We start from the raw sequence: 24,284 nt of genomic DNA, 5'->3' as shown, positions 1-24,284 counted from the left end.
AGAAACCCAGAATCCAAGCATAATACCACTGCATGGTCCATAAAGCTCAAAAAAGGAGGGGAATATTGTAAAGCAGAAAGTTCACCCAACCTCCTGGCCGACATGATAGCCACCAGGAAAGTCACATAAAAATAAAGGTGGGCGGAGTTGGCCCAGTGCCACTATGAGGAATTCCGCGGAGTTGCCTAAAAACTCAGTGGAACTCCGCTCCGCCCTATGCACTCAGACCTGGAGGGTTCCTGACCCCCAGACTGCCACCTGCTTTACCAGCTTACTTCTGCCGTCGCCCGTGACGGTGATCCGCAGTGTTTCTTCTCCAGAGTCCAGGCCTTCCTGACTCCTGGCTGGGTCGTAACTAACGAAACCCCTTCGCTGCAGGACTCGCGATGACTGCGCAGGCACGCGCATTGAGAGTGGAGACCTTATCCCGGTCTCCACTCTCCATGTGCACGCATGTGCAGTCCTTGCAAGTCCTGCAGCGAAGGGGTTTCATTATTGCAGCCCAGGCCTGGAGGAGAAGAAGAATCCTGCACCGCCGAGGAGGAGGAGGAGACAGCCCGGGCACGGAGAACGACACGCCGAGACCCAGGTAACGAGGACTCTAGCAGCAGCAGTGCTTTGTTGCTTAGTCTTCACCCTCACTGTATAAATTATTATTTACAATGCCCATGTATGAAAATATATTGGAGTAGGTTTTTATTCCTAATTTTACACGATGTTTCGTATGTGTCAATTCACTTTAATTTTTTTTTATTTTTCTGCATTAACTATGTACGTCACACACTGTGCCATTTTTTTTTTTTAACGCTTTCATAATATCTTATAATGTTTATCGCATTCCCCCAGGCAGGCTACAGGAAGCGGAAAAATATACATGTTTTATTAGACAACACAGTGTACACGTGCAATAAATAATTACAAATGATTTTTCAGCATACTATGCACTGTCACCAACCAATCAGATGTACACGGTCGACTGTAAAAATTCTGCCCAGGGACAGGAAGGAATGAGGCCAGACTGCAGCACCATAATGGCTGGCGCCGCATTGTCCGCTCAACCTGCTGAGTGGTAGGTGCTGACTGCGCTGATGTCCATAGGCGACAAATAAATTTTAGCTAACACAGCATCTGACATCAATACGTATGGATCTCTGTGGATTGCTAACCTGATACAACATGAAAATGGTCACTCTATGTTACATCTGGATTTTATAGTCAGCTGTAACCACAGTACAACAGCAAAGCATTAATATTGCTAAAACACAAATAAACAATTTCTCATACTAATGGCTCGTGCTGCTGGTGTGTCTATGCTTGGTAATTTCTGCATATGGTAGCTCATTTTGGACAAAGTGTAATGGTGTCCACGTCTTGAAGTAACCCTGAGTAAACTGGATCTGATCGGCTCTGGTATGTTTGTGCATGCACTCGAACAAAAATGCTTCTAAAGCATGGCACACACGATGAGCACTGTGCACGTCAACCTGCAGTGCCAGGTGTGTGTTAAACAAAAGCGTAGGGGTGGGCGGCAGGGGCAAACTTTGCATGCGGACGAATCTGAGGTGTTTTGCCAAACTTTGCTCTTCCAGAGAAGTGTGGAGTAGGCAAAACTCTGCAAACTCTGCTGTTTGAGCGGAGTTCGCCACCCATCCTTAATTAAAAGACAAGAATTTCACGACCACAGTGAACAAAGGCTCAAAAGGAGAGGACTGAAGAGCACACAGGAGCAGAGAAAGATCGCATGCAGGCACGGAAGAACGGACAGCAGGGAGGAGAGAGAGAAACTCCGGAACAACAGGGAAAGCAAAAGCCCATCCGTAGAGGCCAAGGAAGCCGATCCCTGAAGGCCCTGATAGCAGCCCACTGGCCTTTCAAAGTAGAGACTGCAAAACCCTTACTAAAACCACCCAAAACAAACTGCAGAACGGCAGAGACAGAGCAAGCAGTAGAAGACAGAGCATGAAGAGAACACCACTTATAGAACTCAGACCAAAGCTTAGAATAAGAAGACAGAGTGGACAACACCCGGGAACCCTGCAACACAGATATAATGTGTTCCAGCAAACTCTGGCCTCCCAACGTCTGCCGCTCAACCTCCAGACCGCTAAGGTGAGAGGGATGATCAGGTGAGGAGAGGAAGACCTCAGACGAGACAGACTCCATGGCAAGATCCAAGGGGGACTCACTGCCAAACTCAACAATGATAGGAACCACGGCCTCCGAGGCCAGTAGGGCAACACCACCACCACATGGCCCTCCACCCGCTGGACTTTCAACAGAAATGCTGGAATGAGAGGAAAGGGAGGGAACGCATACAGGAACCACTGAGGCCATGCCAGAGACAAGGCCTCCACACCCCCATCTCTGGAACCTTGGAACAAAAGAGGGGCAGGAAAGCAGTGGCCCTGGAGTCAAACAAATCCATCTTTGGGCATCCGAAATTCTGGCAAATTAAGCAGAACAATGACTACAAAAGAATACGAAGTTCCTCAGTGCGTCACTGAACAGAAAAGTCTGAATCTGTTTAGTGTTCTGAGTGGAGAGAAAAGGGGGTAGATGGTGTTTTAAGGAGAAAGGGGTGGAACTAGGGCCCTCACACACCCAGCACGCTAGGTGTCATGCTTCATCATTTGGGCCTGCTCCTCGTCGGGTCGGTGCTGCAATACCAGACGGGCTCCTATAAAGGGGCTCTTTATCGGAGATCTTTTGTTCCAGCCGTAAGGGTGTAGTGGGGATAAGGGGCCTAGTGGGTGTAGATGTACGTGAGAGTGTTTAAAACAGATGAGGGAATCCCGGGAAAAGTTTTTTTATTCTGGTGGGACCCCAGTCTGATTAAAATAAAGATTAGGGGTAGGCGACTGTCAAGTATTTAAGAATCAAGAGGCGCTCTACTCCCAGAGGGTCAACATGTTTCACGCCTTATTTAGTCAAAGTGATCTAGTGGCGATTCGTCAGGACCTATGATGAGAACACTAAACAGATTCAGACTTTTCTGTTCAGTGACACACTGAGGAACTTCGTATTCTTTTGTAGTCATTGACCACTTGGGCAATTACGTTGGACCTCATATAAAAAGCCCAGAGTCCCTATTCTTTGAAGCAAATTAGGCAGAACACCCCGGGCGACAGACACAATGTCTGAGAAGATGGTAACATGCGGCTCAGGGCATCTGCCATCTAATGTGCTGAGCAGAAATGGCCTGGAGATGCTGCTCCACCCAATTCTCCACAGCACAGGCCACCTGATTCAAAGTATGAGTGTGAGTGCTGCCCTGATGATTCGCGTAGGCCACAGTCACGGTGTTGTCGGACTGTACCAGCACATTGCAACCTGACAGGTGTTCCTGTAAGTACCGAAGAGCCCTCTCCACAGCCGACAGTTCCTTCCATTTGGAGTTACACCCGGTCTCCGACCCGCGCCAACGAGCCTGAACGGACTAATGACTCAGAGTTGCACTCCAAACTGGCATCCGTCGTGAGCACCATCGGCAGCGAAATATGCATCCATATGCCCCTGCAGAGATTGAAAGAATCCAGCCACCACTGCAGGCTGCGCACTACAACCGAAGACACCGGGATCTCCAAAGACAAATCCTGAAGCGGGAAACGAACAAACCAGTGAAGGTGCCACAACAAAGGTCGAAGATGCAACCTGGCCACAGAATCGTGAACACTGAGGCCACCATGTGGCACTGCTCCTCCATCCAATGAAGCAGAGGAGCTGAGGGCCGAGGCAACGGAGCACTTAACAAAATCTGCAGATGCGGGATCCTGGATTGAGGCAGAAACACTTTGAGTCGAACTCCGCCCCTATAAAAGACCTACTGGTGGAAGGGTGAAGATTGCATTTCTGAAAATTTAGGAGCAAGCCATGGCTCTCCAGAGTATGCATGGTCAAGTACAGATGTTGACACATCACCAGAGCAGGTGGGGCCTGTAGCAGCTCGTCATCCAGGTATGGAAACACAGAAACCCCTGGAGGTGAAGGTGAGTGACCAGGGGAGCCACTACCTTGGTAAAGACTCTAGGTGATGACCACAGGCTGAAGGGAAGGACATAAAACAGCCATTAGTGGACCGCAGACACTTCTGTAATCCCAACGCCATAGGCACATGGAGATAAGCATCCTGAGATCCAAGATAGTCATCACACAGCCTGCCTGAATCAATCGGATTACACGTTGCAGGGTCTCTATCTTGAACGGGATCTTCCAGACATCCCTAGGGGTTCAGGGGATTGAGGTTGATCACTATCTGGAACCCCCCGTAACTTTTTGGACCAGAAAGATGACTGAATAATTGCCCAGACCGCTTTCCGACCTCTGAACAGGGAAACTCGCCTTCTTCTGGAGCAGCTACCAAACCCCCTCCAACAGAGCCATCCGCAGGAGAGCATCCCTGGGAATCAGAGTCCGAACAGTGCCAGACACAGGGGGAGTGGAGGGGCAGGAACTCAGTCTGGTAACCCCTTCCACATAGACCTGTTGACAACCACCGCCCGGCACATAAAGAATGCAGGATAGAAGGATCCCCTGTCAGCTTGCAGCAGGTGGATGTCCATAGGCACTCTACGAGCTGCTCGCATGCAGACGTAGAGCGGCAGTCGAGCTCCAAGTCACCAAACACATAATCAGGCAGAGCTGCTCCGAACAAAGCATTTGCCGACGAGGGAACCGACCCAAAACCCTTCATACGAGGTCAAAACTGCTCCTTCTTTTATTGTTTTTTATTTCCCAATCACAGCGGGAAGCACAATAAAAGCCTGCACTGCAATTGTAACGCGTGCAGCAACTGAAGACGATCACACACCCCCGACGCCTCATCTCAAGCAGGAAGAAGCCGCCGGGTGCATGCACGCCCATAGGCGCTGCCGCGACCGCTGCAGCAACAGTACTGCTGACCAGGAGACCAACCAAACCCAGCAAGCAGGGCTCCAGCAGCGACGAATACTCACCAAGTCCAGGAGACTTCTTCGTGCGTTCCGGCTCCAAAAGGCTCCCACGACGACCCCCAGGCGCTCACAAAGCCCAGCAGAAGGAGAAACCGGAGACAACCACATTGGAGGTAAAAGTCCAGCAGTCACCTCAGTGTCCCCCGTCCTGTCAGAGACTGGAAACAAAACAGGTAACGCTGAGATTGGGCTATTGTATTAGAGCCCTTAGCAGGACTGCGGGTGGGGTCAGCAAGCGTTTCCTGTTTTGTTTCCTGTCTATGATTGGATACTACCTTACGTGTAACGACTGGTTCGAAGACGAGGGACGTAGAGGTAATGTCTTATGACATAGTACCCAACCTTCCGGATGACATCACTGGATGGTGTCGAAACAATGCCTCGAAGGGCAAAACTGTGATGTCATCACTGTGCAGGAACTCCTCAAAACATACACAGCCTAGTGCACTGTGTAGTTGCAATAGCAGTAAAAACGAGACTAATACTGACCAACTGTTCTGTCACACCTCACTGGTGGAACCCAGGGTCCTTGTTTGTACATGTTCCACACTTAACGTTACACAATTACACCGTTTTAAATGAGTCCCTTACTCCTTTTCCTGGTGTATCAACAGAAATTAAAGTGATGGTTTTTTTAAGGAGTGATTTACGGACGTCAATTCACTGAAATGGTATAGGCAGCGGAAGTGACATCAAGCACTCTTTGACCTCTGACACCACCTCAGAGTTAATCACTTGTCGCATCCTTAACCCCTTAAAAGTCTGCGATTTGCTGCTAAGGGGCCGCGGGAATGACAAAGTGTGGACATTGGGGTCTTAAAAGCCCTTCTTACTTTCTGTTCTTTCATGGACTTCATGACCCCTAGCACCAGGGGTAGCAAAGGGCAAGACAGGGGTAGCAAAGGGCAAGCCAGGGGCAGCAAAGGGCAAGCCAGGGGCAGCAAAGGGCAAGCCAGGGGCAGCAAAGGGCAAGCCAGGGGCAGCAAAGGGCAAGCCAGGGGTAGCAAAGGGCAAGCCAGGGGTAGCAAAGGGCAAGCCAGGGGTAGCAAAGGGCAAGCCAGGGGTAGCAAAGGGCAAGCCAGAGGTAGCAAAGGGCAAGCCAGGGGTAGCATCTTCTAACTCTGATTAGCCCTCACTGACATCTGTGAAGGGGTTAGGCAAGAGAGGGGAGATTGGGGACACACCCTGCTGCAGCATACTACACCCCATTCCAAAAAGACACAAAGTTACACAATTTGTGAGGCACATTCTTTTTTGCTATGTCAGTTGCAGAAATGATTCACTGTGTTCTATAGAATGCTTCCTTACCTCAATTCCTCCATAATTAATTTCGTTTGCAAAGATATTGATTTTGGTGGTCGTCATGCATGACATGAGAACACTTCCCACATAGGGTAAAAACAAAAACAACAGCCTTCCAACCACACCCCTACACGGTGTAGGTTGCTATCCGTGTGGGAAAGCGCTTCAATGCCCGATGTTGGGGTAGTTAGCGCTATATAAATGCAACAACACAATGCAGTACAACACCTGCGCTTGACATAGAGGTTGGAGCAAACAGAATGTCTTACCTTCCACAATACCCCAAGGGTAAAGGCGCCCTCGTACCCTCTGCCCTTTGGCCTCTACCACGGTGTTACTGCCGATGACTGCAAAAGGGGCGCTTTCCTGAAATGGTAAAAAAGGGGCAGTCATGAAACGCTATTTTGCTGACTGTTAGACTTCTAGGCACACCTATGGCATACTCTGGTGTTACCCAAGCAGGCCCACGCACGTGTGGGTGTGGTTAAAACGCATCCTGAAATTGCTTTGGGAATAATACATCCTGTTACTTTATTCCTTTAATTTAGAACTTAACTCGGACATTTACAACAAATGCATGCGTTTTAAATGTTTTTTTCAGGTATATTTGGTTGTGGTCGATTTCCTGAAAAGAACACAAAAATATAACTGTCACTGTAAAGTGGTGGGGGTGCTAGGCCCACATACTCTATGAAGGACTACACAGACACCAGATTGACAGTGGATAACTGGCCTCGAGCACGTGCGCTCGGCTCATTTTATTATCAGGGTCACCTGACTGGTGATGCCTGTGGTGGGTGGGTGTTTAGTGTGTGTGACCAGCATCTGAAACACTAGACTGTATCCAGCAGGATACTACAGTCACTAAGTCTTAGAAACGAGCCGGTGTCGGTGATGGGGAACACGTGACTGCGTCACTTGGCATCTGTCGCGTATGTCGGCATTCTTCATTTAAGCCACAACCTGCCCTTACCTCACTGCGACAATTTTGAATTTAGGTCAAGACGGCAGACTTCCATTACGTTCAAATACCCTTTCTTTCTACTCTTAGAAATGGGCATGGCCGCAGAAGTGCACCCCTTGCACTAGAGCCCTCCCTGTGAGGCTCGAATCCCTCAGTTGTGGCATCAGCACATGGTGATGGTCTAAAGGTGCGAGGCGCAGATCACGGCTCCTCACCTTCAGCTCTCGGTCCTGTTGCTTAAACTCGTCATCTTCATCCGAATCACACTCCGGGAACTGATAGACCTTGATCCCAAACTTGTCGATCTCTTCTCGGATCTGTGCGGGGCGGGAAAACAGGTTATTGGATGGGAAGATTCAAGGCGATCACCCACTGGCATCTGTCCAACAAGAGGAACAGCAAAACATCGATTTAACATCAACGGCAAAGATGGCGTCCATAATGCATCGAGCACGCGCAACGAAACACTTTGTGTAGCACGTGAGCCTCTGGCATCTTCATGGAGAATGCAAAACATCCATGTACATCCATGAAACACTCAAAATCATCTCTGAGGCATGGAGCACTTCCGCAACAAATCACATGAAGAATGGAGCGCCCAAAACATGCTCAGACCATGTGACACAACCACAGAGCTTCTAAAACACCTACAGAGCATGTGACACGCCCACAGAGCTTCTAAAATACCAACAGAACATGTGACACACCCACAGAGCTTCTAAAACACCCACAGAGTATGTGACACACCCATGGAGCATGCATAGCACACACAGAACATGAGACACCCACAGAGCTTCTAAAACAACTACAGAGCACGTGACATACCCATGGAGCTTCTAAAACATATACAGAGCATGTGACACACCCACAGTGCTTCTAAAACAACTACAGAGCACGTGACACACCCACAGAGCTTCTAAAACACCTACAGAGCATGTGACACGCCCACGGAGCTTCTAAAATACCAACAGAACATGTGACACACCCATGGAGCTTCTAAAACATATACAGAGCATGTGACACACCCACAGTGCTTCTAAAACAACTACAGAGCACGTGACACACCCACAGAGCTTCTAAAACAACCACAGAGCACGTGACACACCCACAGAGCTTCTAAAAACATATACAGAGCATGTGACACACACACAGAGCTTCTAAAACACCTACAGAGCATGAGACCCACCCATGGAGCAGCCAAAACAGAGCATGTGATACACCCACAGGGCATACAGAGCACATACACGAAGCATCCCAGGCATCCATGGGAATTCTGACACATTCATGACACTTTGCACACTTCTACACAGTATTTGATATACCCAGGGTCATTCACACAGCGGCCATGGAGCATCAAACACACACATACATGAAGCAAACACACCATTGCAACACAGCATATGTGCACAATCCAGCACACAGATAGACCATCTGATACACCCACAGAGCACCAGAACTTTCATGGAACAGCCAACAAATTCAAGGATCATGCCAAATATACACAGAACATCAGACATGTCCATGGAGAGTCCCAAACATTCCATGATCAATCACATCAGTGAAGCATGTGACTCTTCCATGGACCACCCAATAATACAACACATCCAAGACCCCTCAGACACACCATCAGCTGCACCATCAGACACATTTGTTCACCATCTGACATAGCCATGCACTGCCTGACACATCCATGTATAATTAGACACATATGCGCAAAGACAGCACATCTATACCCTGTGTGACAGATCCAGGAACCACCTGGCACATCCAAGCTCCATCTGACACACACATGTACAAAACGCCAGATCCATGAAATACCTGCCAAATCCATAGACTATTCGGCATCCATGCACCGTCCGACACATACATAGAGCATATAAACATTCATGACGCATCCAACAATTTAAAGGATCATGCAGACCATACAGGGATCATCAACCACAGCCACGGAAAGTCCCAAGACATCAGTCATGCATCTAAGGAATCCACATAGGGTGACTCACATACAAACATTGTTATCAACATTTAAGGTCTGACTAATCTATGGAGTATATAAATATGTACATGGTCTGTTCAAAACATTCATCTAGCATTGAACACATGCATGGACACATCATCAGATCCCTGTACCACTGAGTTGTGTAGATGAAAACATCTACACAACCAAGTGGCATCAAACACATTCCTGTTGAAAAAACAACACATCCATGTACCATTAGATAAAATCATGGAAAAAACAAGGCATCCATTTAGCATCAAACACTTCCATGGAACCACAAACAAAAGCCATGTATCATTTAACAGATATTTGGAAAAACCAAGACATCCTTGCAGCATTAGAGACAACCATGGAAACACCAACAGATCCATGTAGCATCTAACACATCCATGGAAACACCAACACATTCATAGACACATCAGCAGATCCGTGTAGTACTGTTCACATTCATGGAAACACCAAGATGTCCATGTAGCATTAAACACATTCATGGAAACACCAACATATCCATGTAGAACTGGACACATCCCTGGAAACACTAACCAATCCATCTAGTATAGAACACATACATGGAAATACCAACACATCCATGGACACACCAGCAGATCCATGTAGCAATGAACACATTCATGGAAACACCAACATATTCATTTAGCATTGGACAGATCCATGGAAACACCAACATATTCATTTAGCATCAGATATATTCATGGAAACACTAACACATCCATGTAGCATGAAACACATCTGTTGAAAAAACAATGCATCCATGTACCATTACATAAAATCATGTAAACAAGACATCCATGTAGCATCAAACAAATTTCCCTGGGAACATGAACAAATCCATGTAGCATTGAACACATCTTTGAAAATACCAAAACATCCATGTAGCATTAGATACAACCGTGAAAACACCAACATATCCATGAAGCATCGAACACAGTAAAAGAAAAACACCAACATATCCATGTAGCATTAGATACATGCATGAAACACCAACACATCCATGTGGTAATAAACACGTTTATGGAAAACCCAACACATCCATGTAGCATTAGATAAAACCATGGAAACACCAACACATCCATGTAGTTTAGAATACACTAGGTCCCGCTCAACATCAGACGCCCCCTCCCCACTCTTCACATCTTCAAGAAGAGCCTCAAGACCTTTTGCTAATTCAGAGGTGCAGGCCATCTCCCCCCTGCCCCCCGCACCTTCAGACCTTCACAGGTGAGTTGCACGCTTCACAAATTCCTGATTGATTGATTGATTGAAAAGATACATGGAAATACTAACATCAATGGACACACCAGCAAATCCATGTAGCATTGAACACATTCATGGAAACACCAACATGTCTATGCAGCATCAAACACAACCAAAGAAACACCAACATATCCATGTAGTATAGAACACATACATGGAAATACCAACATATCCATGGACACACCAGCTGATCCATGTAACATTTAACACATCCATGGACACACCTGCAGATCCATGTAGCATTGAACACATTCATGGAAACATCAACATGTCTTTGGAGCAACAAATACAATCAAAGAAAAACCAACATGTTCATGTAGCTTGGGACACATCCCTTGAAACACCAACACATTCATGTAGCATCAGTTATATCCATGGAAACACCAACACATTCATGTAGTAATAAACATGTCTATGGAAAAAGCAACACATCCATATAGCATTAGATAAAACCATGGAAACACCAACACATCCATGTAGCATCAAGCACATCCCTGGAAACAACAACATATCCATGTAGCATTGAACACATCTTTGTAAAAACCACCACAATTATGTAGCATTAGATACAAACATGGAAACAACAACACATACATGTAGTATTGAACATATCCTGGACACACCAGCAGATCCATGTAGTGATGGGCACACTCATGGTGACACAAACATATCCTTGTAGCATTGAAGACAATAAGGGAAACACCAACACATTCATGTAGCATTGAACACAACCATGGAAATATCAACAAATCCAGGTAGCATCGGACACATCCCTGGAAACACCAACAACTCCATGTACTATTGAACACATACAAGTACATTCTGACACATCTATGTGGCATCAAACAAATCCCTAGAGACCCTAACACATTGATGTAGCATTGAACATATCTACGGAAAAACCAACACACCCGTGTAGCATAATACAACCATGGAGACACCAAAGCATCCATGTTGCATCAAGCACATCCATGGAAACACCAAGACGTGCATGGGTAGGCCAATATATCCATGTGCCACTCATTCATCGAAACATCAAAACATCCATGTAGCATCAAACACATCCCTTGAAAGACCAAAACATCCATGTAGCATGAAACACATCTATGGAAAAGCCAATGCATCCATGTAGCATCAGATATAACCATGGAAACGCCTACACATCCATGTAGCATCGAACACATCGATAGAAAAACCAACACATACATGGATACATCAACAGATCCATATAGCATTCAGCACAATCATGGAAACACCAACACATTCATATAGTACTGGGCACATCCATGGCAACATCAACACATCCATGTTGCTTCAAACACATCCATAGAAAAACCAACACATCCATGTAGCATCAAATAAATCCATGGAAACACCAAAATACCTATTTTGCATTGAATGCTTCTGTGTAACCACCATCACATTCAAGAAGCATTGAAAAACATTTGTGGAAACACCAACATATCCATGTAGCATGGCACACGTCCCTGGCAACATCAACACATTCATGTAGCATTGAACAAAACCATGGAAATACCAACACATCCATGAAGCATTGAACGCATCCCTGGCAACACCAACTCATCCATGTAGCATTGAACACAACCATGGAAATACCAACACATCCATGTAGTATTGAATACAACCATGGAAATACCAACACATCCATGTAGCATTGGACACATCCCTGGCAACATCAGCACATTCATGTAGCATTGAACACAACCATGGAAATATTAACACATCCATGTAGAATTGGAACACAACCATGGAAATACCAACACATCCATGTAGTACTGGACACATCCCTGGAAATACCAACACATCCATGTAGCATCAAATAAATCAACCGAAACACCAACATATCTATTTAGCACCGAATGCTTCTGTGTAACCACCATCACACACATGAAGGATTGAATACATCCATCGAAACACCACACCATCCATGTAGCATCAGGCACACCTATGGAAACACTACAAAATCCATGTAGCGACAAATGCTTCAATGGAAACACCGACATAGCTATGTAGCATTGAACACTTGTGTGTTACAACAAAACACATCAAACACATGTATGCACCATCAGACACATCCATGGACTTTTCAGCACATCCATGAGGCTTCTGACATATCACTTGTTGCACCCACGGAGTATCACCACATCCATGCAGCATCATCACGCGCATAGAGCATCTATCAAAATCATGGAGTATCAAACACATTCTTGGAAATTTGGCAAGTTTGACAGAGCCTCAGACACGCCTTTGGTGGATAAGGCACATTCTTCAAACATGCTAATTCCACCAAGCACACGGCTTACCCACAAAGCGTAATTCTGCAAGAAGGATCTGAATATTAAAAACTTGCTGATCACCTTCGAATTGTGCAAGGCACTGGCCATTTAAAGCTAGATTTCAACACTACTTTTACTTGTAGTTACAAACTACACCATGCCAAGGTGCAGGGGAGTTGTTTCCGAGTGGTTAGACCAGCAAGGAATATGGTGAGGCATAAGAAAAAATCATTAAAGGTGAATCTTTGTCCTTAAATTCATCTCCCCCTCTTGACAGGCTCCATCCTATTGTGGGAATACTTTGGTCTGGGACTAAAGACTGTTCCCAGATAAGCCGCCTCTGTATCCTCCTAAGTCTCGTGAAGCTGGAAAGAAGAGCCCTCAATGTCTCACCCTCTCCTTCAGCTTTCGGATCTCGCTGGGTATCAGGCAGTCAGCCTTCGCAATCAGTGGCACGATGTTCACCTTCTCGTGGAGCGCCTTCATGAAGGCCACGTCTACCGGCCTCAACCTGGTGAAAAAGAGGAACCCAGATTGGGTGTTACGAAGTCAACAGAGCCCAGCCATGCATTGCCCTCAAAGCACTACACTGGTAACCAGTTACAAGATTAATGTTGCTCAAAGCCCTTTACATTGCACATCAGGCGATCCTCAGTCCTGGCTTCCTGCAGTCGAAACTCAGACTTTACGACCCAAAGCGAAGCCTCATGAATGTCGAAGCGGCTTATAGATAATACTTACCTCAAAACCTGCACTGCAGGTATCTGCTTCTCAGTCGACATGCACATTTTGGAATAAAACTGCCTAAATAATTTCAATCTATCAACAATAATTTTCATTTTGAAAGGCCATAATGTCACGGCGTTTCTCATATCAAAGATTACGCCTCTCTAAGTCCATAATGTTGATGGCTTGTAGATGTCAATTAAATTTTATTCAAGTGTTTGGTCTTTGAAAAAAACAATACACCAAGCAACATGTTTTACAACATTAAAAATTTAATAGAGTTTTAAAACAAATAATCCTATTTCTACATTCAATAGACATTAAGTAAAATTTCAGTTAAAATTGAAGGGAACCATATCATAATAAAATCCGTATATAAGCCTGTGAATCTATGGCAGCTCGTTATCTTTATAAGTTTTGTAGTTTTCCAGTAATTCTAATGGTCTGTTTGGAATTCCACAGGATTTCGACCTATTTCCTTTAAAAAAGATTTAAAAATGTTACCCCCCTGCAAACTAGAGGGATTGAGGTCCCACCTAGCCAGGTAAATACTGATTCTCTACATGTTCGAATGTTCGCATTGTTAAATGTTTCTTTTAATAATAACTTTCTTTATCTTAGTAACTTTGGGCATGCACAGAAAAGATGTTGGAGAGATTCATGTTTATGATCACACAGTCTACAGTCTCGGTTGTGCCTTTGATCTGTCCATGTCGGGATGAGATCCTTTGTTTCCCACATGCCAAAGCCTAATCTCATGAATTGATGTTTTAAAGCCGATGAAAAATAAGCTGATAAATATTCCTGAGGCTTCCTTGTACCATATGAGCTGATCACCGTCCATGCAAGACGTCTTTGTAGTACAATGTTCTCGTCTGTTGAATGCGACAGAAGTTCTGTTGTTGAGTTAATTGCTTTAATATAGGCCTTCTTCCCGATGCTGTAGTTCCAGATATCTTAAGCACACAGGTCCTCTATCACCTGGTTTAGATAAGAACCCCAGGATCCGTGAGTTTTATTTTCTTTTTCCCTATCTATTTCTTTCCAGCACAGATTATCTTTGGAACCGGTTTCAGATGCACGCAGCCTCCCACATAATTTAATGAATGCACCTTTACTCTGGAATATTTGGTTGGACAGACCAAACTCAAATCGGACTTGGGCCGGTGATGCACTTTGCTGGATTTGGAAGACGTTTTTCTAAAATTTTGTTTGTATCTTGTTCCGAACTGGAATTTTTTTGACCCCTCATTATTTCTGTTCCATAGGTCACAGTTGGCATTAGCTGTGCGAGCATAACAGATAATAGGTTGCCGTGGGATGGACAGCCTAATTTCTTTTTTAATAGTTTAAAGCCGTATATAAGATTTTGGGCTTTGGCCCGCATTGCGGTGAGCTGTGATTTGTAACTCAATTTTTGTTCGACCTTGAATCCGAGATATTTATATGAAGCAACTGCCTCTACTTTTATTCTATCTAGGTGCCATGTGTATTTCTTGTATTTGGCATCCACTAGTCGCTCTACCTTTGTTTTTGATAAATTTAATTCTAACCCTTGCTCTTCCATGTACTTGGCTAATGCACTCATTCCACATTGTAAACTGATCGGTGTTTGACTTAATAGCACAATATCATCGGCATACTGGAGGCACCCAATTTCCTCGTTGGCTAACGATGGTGGATGGCTGTTAGCTTCCCAGAGAGAATCTTCCAGGGAAATAAATGGCTTGTATATGCTCCTTCCACGTCTGTCCCCAGACTTCTTTTTTACTGCCACATTTGTACCTTGTTAAATGTTGAGCACACTCTTTGGGCCTCACACACAATACTAATACGTGATATTGTTGCTAACTCTCTTTGCACATCCTCGCACCTCTGAAACAGAAACTCAGAGCATCATTCTGCAAAGTGCGTTGGGACCTCGAGAATAAGCATCAAAGTGCTACATAAAAGCTGTAACACAATTCCATACTACACAAACCCACTAGAAGAGTCTGCAGTCCTAACAAAGCATGATCTTTACGTTTGATACTGTGCGCACCATGTGCACTCAGAGGCTGGCTGGCCTTCTTCCGAATACTAATAGGCAAAAGGTGAGCTCTTGTGCAGTGCCCCAAGAGAGCACAATCTTGTGAAGTGATGTGTTTGAAAATACTGTAAAAGAGAACTGAAAGTAAGCATCCAAAACAGTACACTCTTGTGCAATGAGATGTCCAAAGACATCTTGTGCATACAGTCCCCGAGACTACAAACTCCAGTGCAATGAATCATAGAGCCACAGACTCTTGTGCATTCATATGCACTCTAAGAGAGTGTGCCTTTGTTCAGGAGACCTAACATAGTTGTTATCCTATGCACAATTGTGCAATACATTCCAGAATCATGTATTCTTGCGCATCGAACTGCAAGCCCATACACTCTTTTGAAATCAGTCAGGGACCATGTACTCTAGTGGAATGAATCTTCTGATCTTCTGCAAGGAATCTCAAGGTTGTGCAATCGTGTTTAATGAGGGACCCAAGATGGCGGCTGTGTGAGTGCTGTGGACACCGCTCGCCCAGTGCTCCTCAATAGCTTAAACTCCCCCACTAACCCCCTTCACCTCGATGGATAGCGTGTGTTGGGTATTCCTGCTGACAACGCGGAGACGCGACCCGACCGGGAAATTAAGACTAAACTTTCCTCGTCTTACTTGGTTGCTTACCGGCAGATTGTTGTTGGCGGCCCGAGGGCGTTTGCTGCAGCGGCGCTGGAGACGGCTGGGGAAGGATCCAACATGCCGCCTAAGCAACCTAGGTGGTACCGCGGAGACAAACCTGGCGTTACTGCTGAGACTACAACGGGGCGGGCTGCTCTACGGAAAACTGTTAATGGAAATGGAACCAAAACCAGAGACACTGCTCCAATGCTCAAATGAGGGAGAAACGCTGAAATCCAAGGTGCGCAAACCTCCCAATGAAATGACAGGTGCGGCCAAACAGAGAATATTTCCCGGAATATTTTCTGGTTTGGGCAAACTTCCTACAAAACCGAAAAACGTGAGGAAGGAGACACCACCACCATCCTTCAAAAAGCAACCAGGAACTGTTGGAACCACAGAAATAAGTGAAATGACGGAGAAGGACATTATGAGAGACACTGTGAGTACTACAACCGCTACTAATAATAACTCTACCAACACGATAGAGTTAACTGATCCTGGTCTTTTATTAGTAGACTTGGGAGGCTTGAGAGGCTCTGAGAACATAGACAATGAAGGGGTGACAGCTGCAGTGAGCAATGATAATGTGAATAATGATAAAGATATAAGCAAGAAAGAGAACTTAGTCATACCCCCTAAAATACTGCCTATTGTTACGGTAGAGAAATGCTCACATACATCAGAACATGGGTGTTGGAAGGCGGACCCCGAGGAGTCGGTGAGACCACTCAGGGGGGCCCCCACACCGTATGAAGTAGCCGAGCGCTGCAGAGAAGCCTCCTGAGAGATCCTTCTCCTATTAGGTACTAGCACAGTAACACCACCACACCGGACTCAAGGAGGTTGCCTCAAGATGAGCAATTCTTTATCAGCACGTTCAAAGGTTACGGGTTCAATATTTACACAAAAAAGGGGATCGAGGGATCCGCAAAAGTCTCAGTGTCTCTTTTAGAAGGGAAGGGGTAGCGGGACAGTCTTTGGCAGGAGCTGGGTACGAGGGTACCTGGGGCCCAGTTCTTATCCTCAAGCTGGAGGACCTCCGGATCTCGGAGGGGTCGAGCCGCGACGGCGTCAGCAGGGCTCTGGCGTTCAGTTCGTAGAGAGCCGCGATCAGGTCAGCAGGGCTCTCAAGATGGTGTCTACTCAGCTCGAGCCGCGACGTCGTCAGCAGGGCTCCGAGGGAGGTTTCAGCGAGGTTGGGCCGCGACAGCGTCAGCAGGGCCCCGATGTTCCGGGGGGGCTTCAAGGTTTCAGCAAGAAGGAGCCGCGACGCAGTCTGCAGGGCTCGTGGTGGTTTCAAGCAAGAGTTCTTCTCCGTAGGGTCGGCCGCGATTCAATCAGCAGGGCTCTCGACTCCGGGATACAACTGCCGGTCTGTGGCGGGGTCGCCCCAGATATAGGTCTGGAGCCCTTTGATGTCCGGACCCTTGCGCCCGGGGGCCGGAGAGGCCGGGTTGGAAGCGGCCAGACGCCCAGCAGGAGAGGCGCCCGGCCCAGGAGAGATGGAGGCCGATCGCACCTCGGTGGGTGGGAACGGTTGGGGGTACCATCGATTCCGCCCTCCACCAGGGCGATGAGGTGTTCACGTGACACCCCCTGGCCAGTTCTTGGTGCCTCAATGTCTGGGCCTTGCTGGGGCCGAGGCCGGGTTGAGCGGAGTCAGGAGGACTGGTGTGCAGGGTCACGTGGCAGGCAACAAAATGGTGGAGCCCCGAGGTGTATGTGACCTCGTGCGGCCCGAACGGGTAGCTCGTGGAGGCTAGGGCGGGGAACGGGCCCAACCCCCGGGAAGTCAGGACCACGCCACGAGGCCGGGTCCAACAGGCGTCCCCCCCAGCCGAAGGCGGAGAGAGTCACCCATCTTCTTGGGGATTCTCCTCGTCAAGGCGGAAGAAGCGGGACAGGCCGTCCGCGTTGGCGTGGTCATTGCCGGGTCGGTGCTCCACCGAAAAGTCCATCCCTTGCAGGGCAATGGACCATCGCAGCAGCTTGGGATTCTCGCCTCTCATTTGCATTAACCACCGCAAGGGCCGGTGGTCGGTCTGGACCCGAAAGTGGGTACCGAAGAGATAGGGCCGGAGCTTCTTAAGGGCCCACACTACGGCGAAGGCCTCGCGCTCTACGGTGCTCCATCGTTGCTCCCGGGGCAGCAGCCGTCGGCTGATGAAGGCCACCGGGCGGTCGAGTCCCTTCTCATCAACCTGAGACAGGACGGCCCCGATCCCATATTCGGAGGCGTCTGTCTGTACGATGAACTCTTTACTGTAGTCAGGGGCCTGGAGTACAGGGGCAGTGCACATCGCTGCCTTGAGAGTCTCGAAAGCGGACTGGCAGCGGGGAGTCCAGTGCACCTTCTTGGGTTGTTTCTTCGAGGTGAGCTCTGTGAGAGGTCCAACAATGCTCCCATAGTCCCGGATGAACCGCCGGTAGTATCCAGTGAGGCCCAGGAAGGCCCGCACAGCGGTCTGGGTAGTGGGGGGCTCCCATGCCTGGATGGCATCAATTTTGGGCTGGAGAGGGGCCACCTGACCGCTCCCCACCTGATGGCCCAGGTAGGTCACTGATTCTTGGCCGATCTGGCATTTGCTGGCCTTGATCGTGAGCCCGGCCCTTTGGAGGGCGGCCAGGACGGCTTTGAGGTGAATTAGGTGCTCAGCCCAGTGGTTGCTGTACACGGCAATGTCATCCAAATAGGCCGCGCTGAAAGCCTCGAGCCCGGCCAGAACCTTGTTTACAAGTCTCTGAAAAGTGGCCGGGGCGTTCTTCATGCCGAAGGGCATCACCCGAAAGTGGTAATGCCCATCCGGGGTAGAAAAGGCGGATCTGTCTCGGGCGCCGGGGGTGAGCTGGATCTGCCAGTACCCGGCGGTGAGGTCCAGCGTGCTCAGGTAGTGGGCGGACCCCAAGCGGTCGATGAGTTCGTCGGCCTGGGGTATAGGATGGGCGTCCGTCTTGGTCACAGCATTCAGGGCCCGGTAGTCTACGCAAAATCGTAACTCCGGGGGATGGCCGGGGGCTGTGGCCTTTGGTACCAGGACGACAGGGCTGGCCCACGGGCTGTCGGAGGGCTCGATGACCCCCAGGGCCAACATTTTCGCTACTTCGGCCTGGATGCATGCCCGTACTCGGTCGGGTACCCTGTAGGCTCGGTGTCGCACGGGGGGGCTGTCCCCGGTGTCGACATCGTGGACGCACCAGTGGGTCACCCCCGGGGTGAGGGAGAAGAGGGCTGCGTAGTCCTGCAGCAGTTGTTGACAGTCGATACGCTGTTCCGGGGTCAGGGAAGCGGTGAGTTGGACACCTTTGATGGATCCGTCGTGGACGTTGTTCTGCAAGAGGTCGGGTAGGGGCTCGGAGTCGTCCTCGCCCCCCTCGTCGGTCGCCAGCAGCAGGCTCAGTTCGGTCCGGGCAAAGTGGGGCTTGAGCCTGTTAGCATGTAGAACCCGGAGGGGGTTCCGGGGGGACTCTAGGTCGACTAGGTAGGTGACGGGGCTTTTCTTCTCCACCACCTTGAAGGGCCCGGTCCACTTGTCCTGGAGGGCGCAGGGCTCAACAGGGGCCATGACCCAGACTCTCTGGCCTGGCTCGAATTTGATGGTAGAGGTGTTCCGATCGTACCACCGCTTCATGTCCTCCTGGCTGGCCTCGAGGTTGGCTTCGGCCATGGCTCGGAACTTGCGGGTCTGGTTTCGTAGGGTCAGGAGGTATCGGTAGACGTCAGGAGGGGCGCCTTGGAGCTTCGTCTCCCAGCCCTCCTTGACCAGGCTGAGCGGTCCGCGGACCGGATGTCCGTACAATAGTTCAAACGGGCTGAACCCCAGGGAATTCTGCGGGACCTCCCGATAGGCGAACAGGAGGCATGGTAGTAGGACATCCCATCTCCGCCGGAGGGGCTCTTCCAAGCCCTGAATCATCCCCTTCAGGGTTCTGTTAAAGCGCTCGACCAGCCCATTCCCCTGAGGGTGATAGGGGGTTGTGAATTTGTACGTGACCCCGCACTGCTGCCACAGGGACCGCATGTACTTGGAGATGAAGTTTGTGCCCCTGTCGCTCACCACTTCGTGGGGAAATCCCACTCGGGAGAAGATCCCCATCAAGGCCCGGCCTACCACGGGGGCCGTTACAGTTCTTAGCGGGACCGCCTCCGGGTACCTGGTGGCGTGGTCCACGAGGACCAGGATGAAGCGGTGGCCCAGGGCGGTCCGGGGGTCCAGGGGCCCCACAATGTCGATCCCAACCCGTTCGAACGGGGTGCTGACGGCTGGAAAGGGCTGGAGGGGGGCCTTGACCCGACCCCCCGTCTTCCCGCTGGCTTGGCAGGTCTGGCAGGTCTGGCAGGACCGGCAGTGGTTGTCCACGTCTCTCCGCATCCGGGGCCAGTAGAAGTGGGTTACCAGACGGCTGTAAGTTTTGTCTTGCCCTAGGTGTCCGGCGAGGGGCACGTCATGTGCCAGGTTGAGAAGGAACTCCCGGAAGCGGAGGGGGACCACCAACACGCGGCTGGCCCCGAGTTCTGCCACTTTCTGTTCACTGTACAACAGGCCCTCGGCCCAGTAGACCCAGTGGGTGCCGGTCTGGTCCCCGTTAGCTTGTGCGGATGCTTGTTGTCGGACCCCTTCGAGAGAGGGACAGGACTGCTGTTCTTGCTGGAACTGCTCACGGGTGGGGCCCCCTTCGTGGCGCCATTGTGCAAGTTCTGGTAGGGCGCCGAGGGAAGCAATCTCTTCGGAGGAGGGTTCAGTAGGCCCAGTGTCGGTGTCCGCCTCCCCCTCGCTGCCGGCGGGGGGGGGTGCGAGCCCCTCGGGCGGGGCGGCACCGGGGGCCAAGGACGAGCGGGGGGCCTGGGCGGTCATGGACCGGGTGATGGCGCAGGCCCACTCGGATAGTCCCAGCATTCGGAGGTGCTCTCGTCGCTCCACTTGAGCCCAGGGGGAACTCTCCAGGTCGTTCCCCAGGAGGCAGTCTACTGGTGCGTCGTCGCAGACAGTCACTTTTAGTAGGCCTGTCACCCCTCCCCACTCGAAGGGGACCAGGGCCATCTGGCACAGGCTTTCGCTGTTGTCGGCCGTCCGGACGGGGCACAGCACCTTGGGTAGGATCTGTTCGGGGGTCACCAGGTGGCCGCGGACAGCGGTGACAATGGCGCCGGTGTCACGAAGGGCTTCGGCCCGTTGTCCATTGACGGTGACCTGCTGCCGGTACTTCTGGGTGTTGCTTGGGATGGGGGTGTGGGGCACCATTTCTCGGCTGCCCAGGCAGACCAGGGACATGGCCGCCGGTTCCCATTCGGTGGTCCCTCGGTCGGGGGTTTCTTCTTCTTCTTCTCCTTCCCCCAGGGCGGCGGCTGCCAGCTGTCGGGGCGGGGGCCCGCCGGCCCCGCTTCTTCGGTTCAGGGGGCAGACCGGATCGCTGGCATAGTGTCCGGTTTGTTGGCAGCCGTAGCATGTTACTGGGGGCCGTGGTCCGGTTCTGGCTGGGGTCGCCCCTCTTCGGGCTAGGCTCGGGGAGAGGGGTTGCTGCGGTGGCCCTCGAGGTGGGCTCCTGGGGGCCCCGGCGGGGGGGTCCCAGTTCCTGTTTGGCCCTCCCCCTCCACCGCGTTGGCGGGGAGGTCCGGTGGGGTTCCTCTGGTACTCCCCCATCGAGTTCCGGGGGACTCGAGTGTTGACCCATCGCCTCGGCAGGCGGTAGGGTGTCTCTATTGCTGGGGGTGTCGGTCCCCCCGTTCTTTGCCTTGATTTCGAGCTCTTTGAGACTTCGCTCGTGCTCAAGGGTCATTTTTTTTTTCTCCAACTCTCGGTGCCGTCTCTTCTCTTCTATCTCCTCTTGTAGCCGTAGCTGCTCTAGGGCCAGTTTCTTTTCCGCCAGCTGGAGTTCGCCGTCCAGCCGCAGTCGTGCGAGCTCTAGTTCGTGGTTCCGGACCTTCTCCCGCTCTCGTATCTCCTCTTCGGAGAGGCCGGTTTCTAGGCTCTTTCCTCCTCCGGTTGCCGGAGTCGGTGCGGTTGATGTGGCCACAGTCAGGGGCGGGGGACCTTCTTCCTGGGAGTGGCCTGCCTCGCCCTCCAGCCAGGTCCTCAGGGCTTTCTGCATCTCCTCTTTGGTACCTAGGCCGGTGGTTGCAATGCCTTTGTCCTTGCAGAACTGTTTCAATTCTTTGTGCGTATATTCCTCCAACCGTTCGGGCTGGAACTCTGTGGTCGTGTTATTTTCTTGGTTGCTCATGACTTCTGTTTGTCTGGATGGGTATCTAGTGGGTTACTGGCTGGTACGTACTGCGTTCGGCTCGGATCCCGTCGCTGGCCACCAAATGTTGGAAGGCGGACCCCGAGGAGTCGGTGAGACCACTCAGGGGGGCCCCCACACCGTATGAAGTAGCCGAGCACTGCAGAGAAGCCTCCTGAGAGATCCTTCTCCTATTAGGTACTAGCACAGTAACACCACCACACCGGACTCAAGGAGGTTGCCTCAAGATGAGCAATTCTTTATCAGCACGTTCAAAGGTTACGGGTTCAATATTTACACAAAAAAGGGGATCGAGGGATCCGCAAAAGTCTCAGTGTCTCTTTTAGAAGGGAAGGGGTAGCGGGACAGTCTTTGGCAGGAGCTGGGTACGAGGGTACCTGGGGCCCAGTTCTTATCCTCAAGCTGGAGGACCTCCGGATCTCGGAGGGGTCGAGCCGCGACGGCGTCAGCAGGGCTCTGGCGTTCAGTTCGTAGAGAGCCGCGATCAGGTCAGCAGGGCTCTCAAGATGGTGTCTACTCAGCTCGAGCCGCGACGTCGTCAGCAGGGCTCCGAGGGAGGTTTCAGCGAGGTTGGGCCGCGACAGCGTCAGCAGGGCCCCGATGTTCCGGGGGGGCTTCAAGGTTTCAGCAAGAAGGAGCCGCGACGCAGTCTGCAGGGCTCGTGGTGGTTTCAAGCAAGAGTTCTTCTCCGTAGGGTCGGCCGCGATTCAATCAGCAGGGCTCTCGACTCCGGGATACAACTGCCGGTCTGTGGCGGGGTCGCCCCAGATATAGGTCTGGAGCCCTTTGATGTCCGGACCCTTGCGCCCGGGGGCCGGAGAGGCCGGGTTGGAAGCGGCCAGACGCCCAGCAGGAGAGGCGCCCGGCCCAGGAGAGATGGAGGCCGATCGCACCTCGGTGGGTGGGAACGGTTGGGGGTACCATCGATTCCGCCCTCCGCCAGGGCGATGAGGTGTTCACGTGACACCCCCTGGCCAGTTCTTGGTGCCTCAATGTCTGGGCCTTGCTGGGGCCGAGGCCGGGTTGAGCGGAGTCAGGAGGACTGGTGTGCAGGGTCACGTGGCAGGCAACAAAATGGTGGAGCCCCGAGGTGTATGTGACCTCGTGCGGCCCGAACAGGTAGCTCGTGGAGGCTAGGGCGGGGAACGGGCCCAACCCCCGGGAAGTCAGGACCACGCCACGAGGCCGGGTCCAACAATGGGGAAAAATTATTTTCTCTCAATGAAGACTGTGAACTGTCCAATATCAGTGATATATCGGAGCTTGAGAATTCCGAGACTGACTCCGACAGCCCTCTTTCTAATCCTAGCACACAAAAAAGACTTCCTTCTCTAATCAAATGAAGGAGAAAAACTAAAGATAATGGCGCAGATCATAAGTCAGGACAATCAGGATCGGATCATGGCCAACTCAAATGGGATTATTCAACTACCCAGTTATTGGGTGATAAAGATGATATTGGCATTGAGACTATAAAAAAAACTGATAAGTCTGGCAATGAGTCCCCCCTCCATGACTCTGATCTACGCTACCTTGAAACAAATAAAAGGGGAAGCAAGAATAGAACATAAAAGAGCTCATCTCACAACCAAAAAACTTCAGGGTGCAATACGCAAGGTGTATAAATCTTGTACCGAGATAGCAGAGAGAACCACTGCCTTGGAAGAACGAGTGGTAACACTAGAAACAAGCGCAGAGATCTCTGCTAGGCAAATTTCCTCAAATTAAACACAAATGATTGATGTTATGTGGAAACTTGAGTATTTTGAGAATCGTCAGCGTCGCAATAATTTAAGACTTCTAGGTATTCCTGAACATGCCGAGGGCGACGACA

At 50.0% G+C, this 24,284-nt stretch overlaps 1 protein-coding gene across 2 annotated transcripts in view; it reads right to left on the bottom strand.

Annotated features, from left to right (window-relative positions):
- Positions 1–24,284, bottom strand: part of SEPTIN5 (septin 5) — a 292,703-nt gene that overhangs the window by 11,702 nt on the left and 256,717 nt on the right. For both annotated transcript variants that reach the window (XM_085633400.1, XM_085633401.1), the window contains 3 exons: positions 13,177–13,294; positions 7,431–7,532; positions 6,521–6,617 (listed from right to left, as the gene is read on the bottom strand). In XM_085633400.1, coding sequence (XP_085489526.1) covers positions 6,521–6,617; positions 7,431–7,532; positions 13,177–13,294 — 317 coding nt within the window. The remainder of the gene's footprint in view (positions 1–6,520; positions 6,618–7,430; positions 7,533–13,176; positions 13,295–24,284) is intronic.

This window comes from Triturus cristatus, chromosome 11, assembly GCF_964204655.1.
Source record: "Triturus cristatus chromosome 11, aTriCri1.1, whole genome shotgun sequence".
Lineage (NCBI taxonomy): Eukaryota > Metazoa > Chordata > Amphibia > Caudata > Salamandridae > Triturus > Triturus cristatus.
This window is presented reverse-complemented; position numbering and strand designations above follow the sequence as displayed.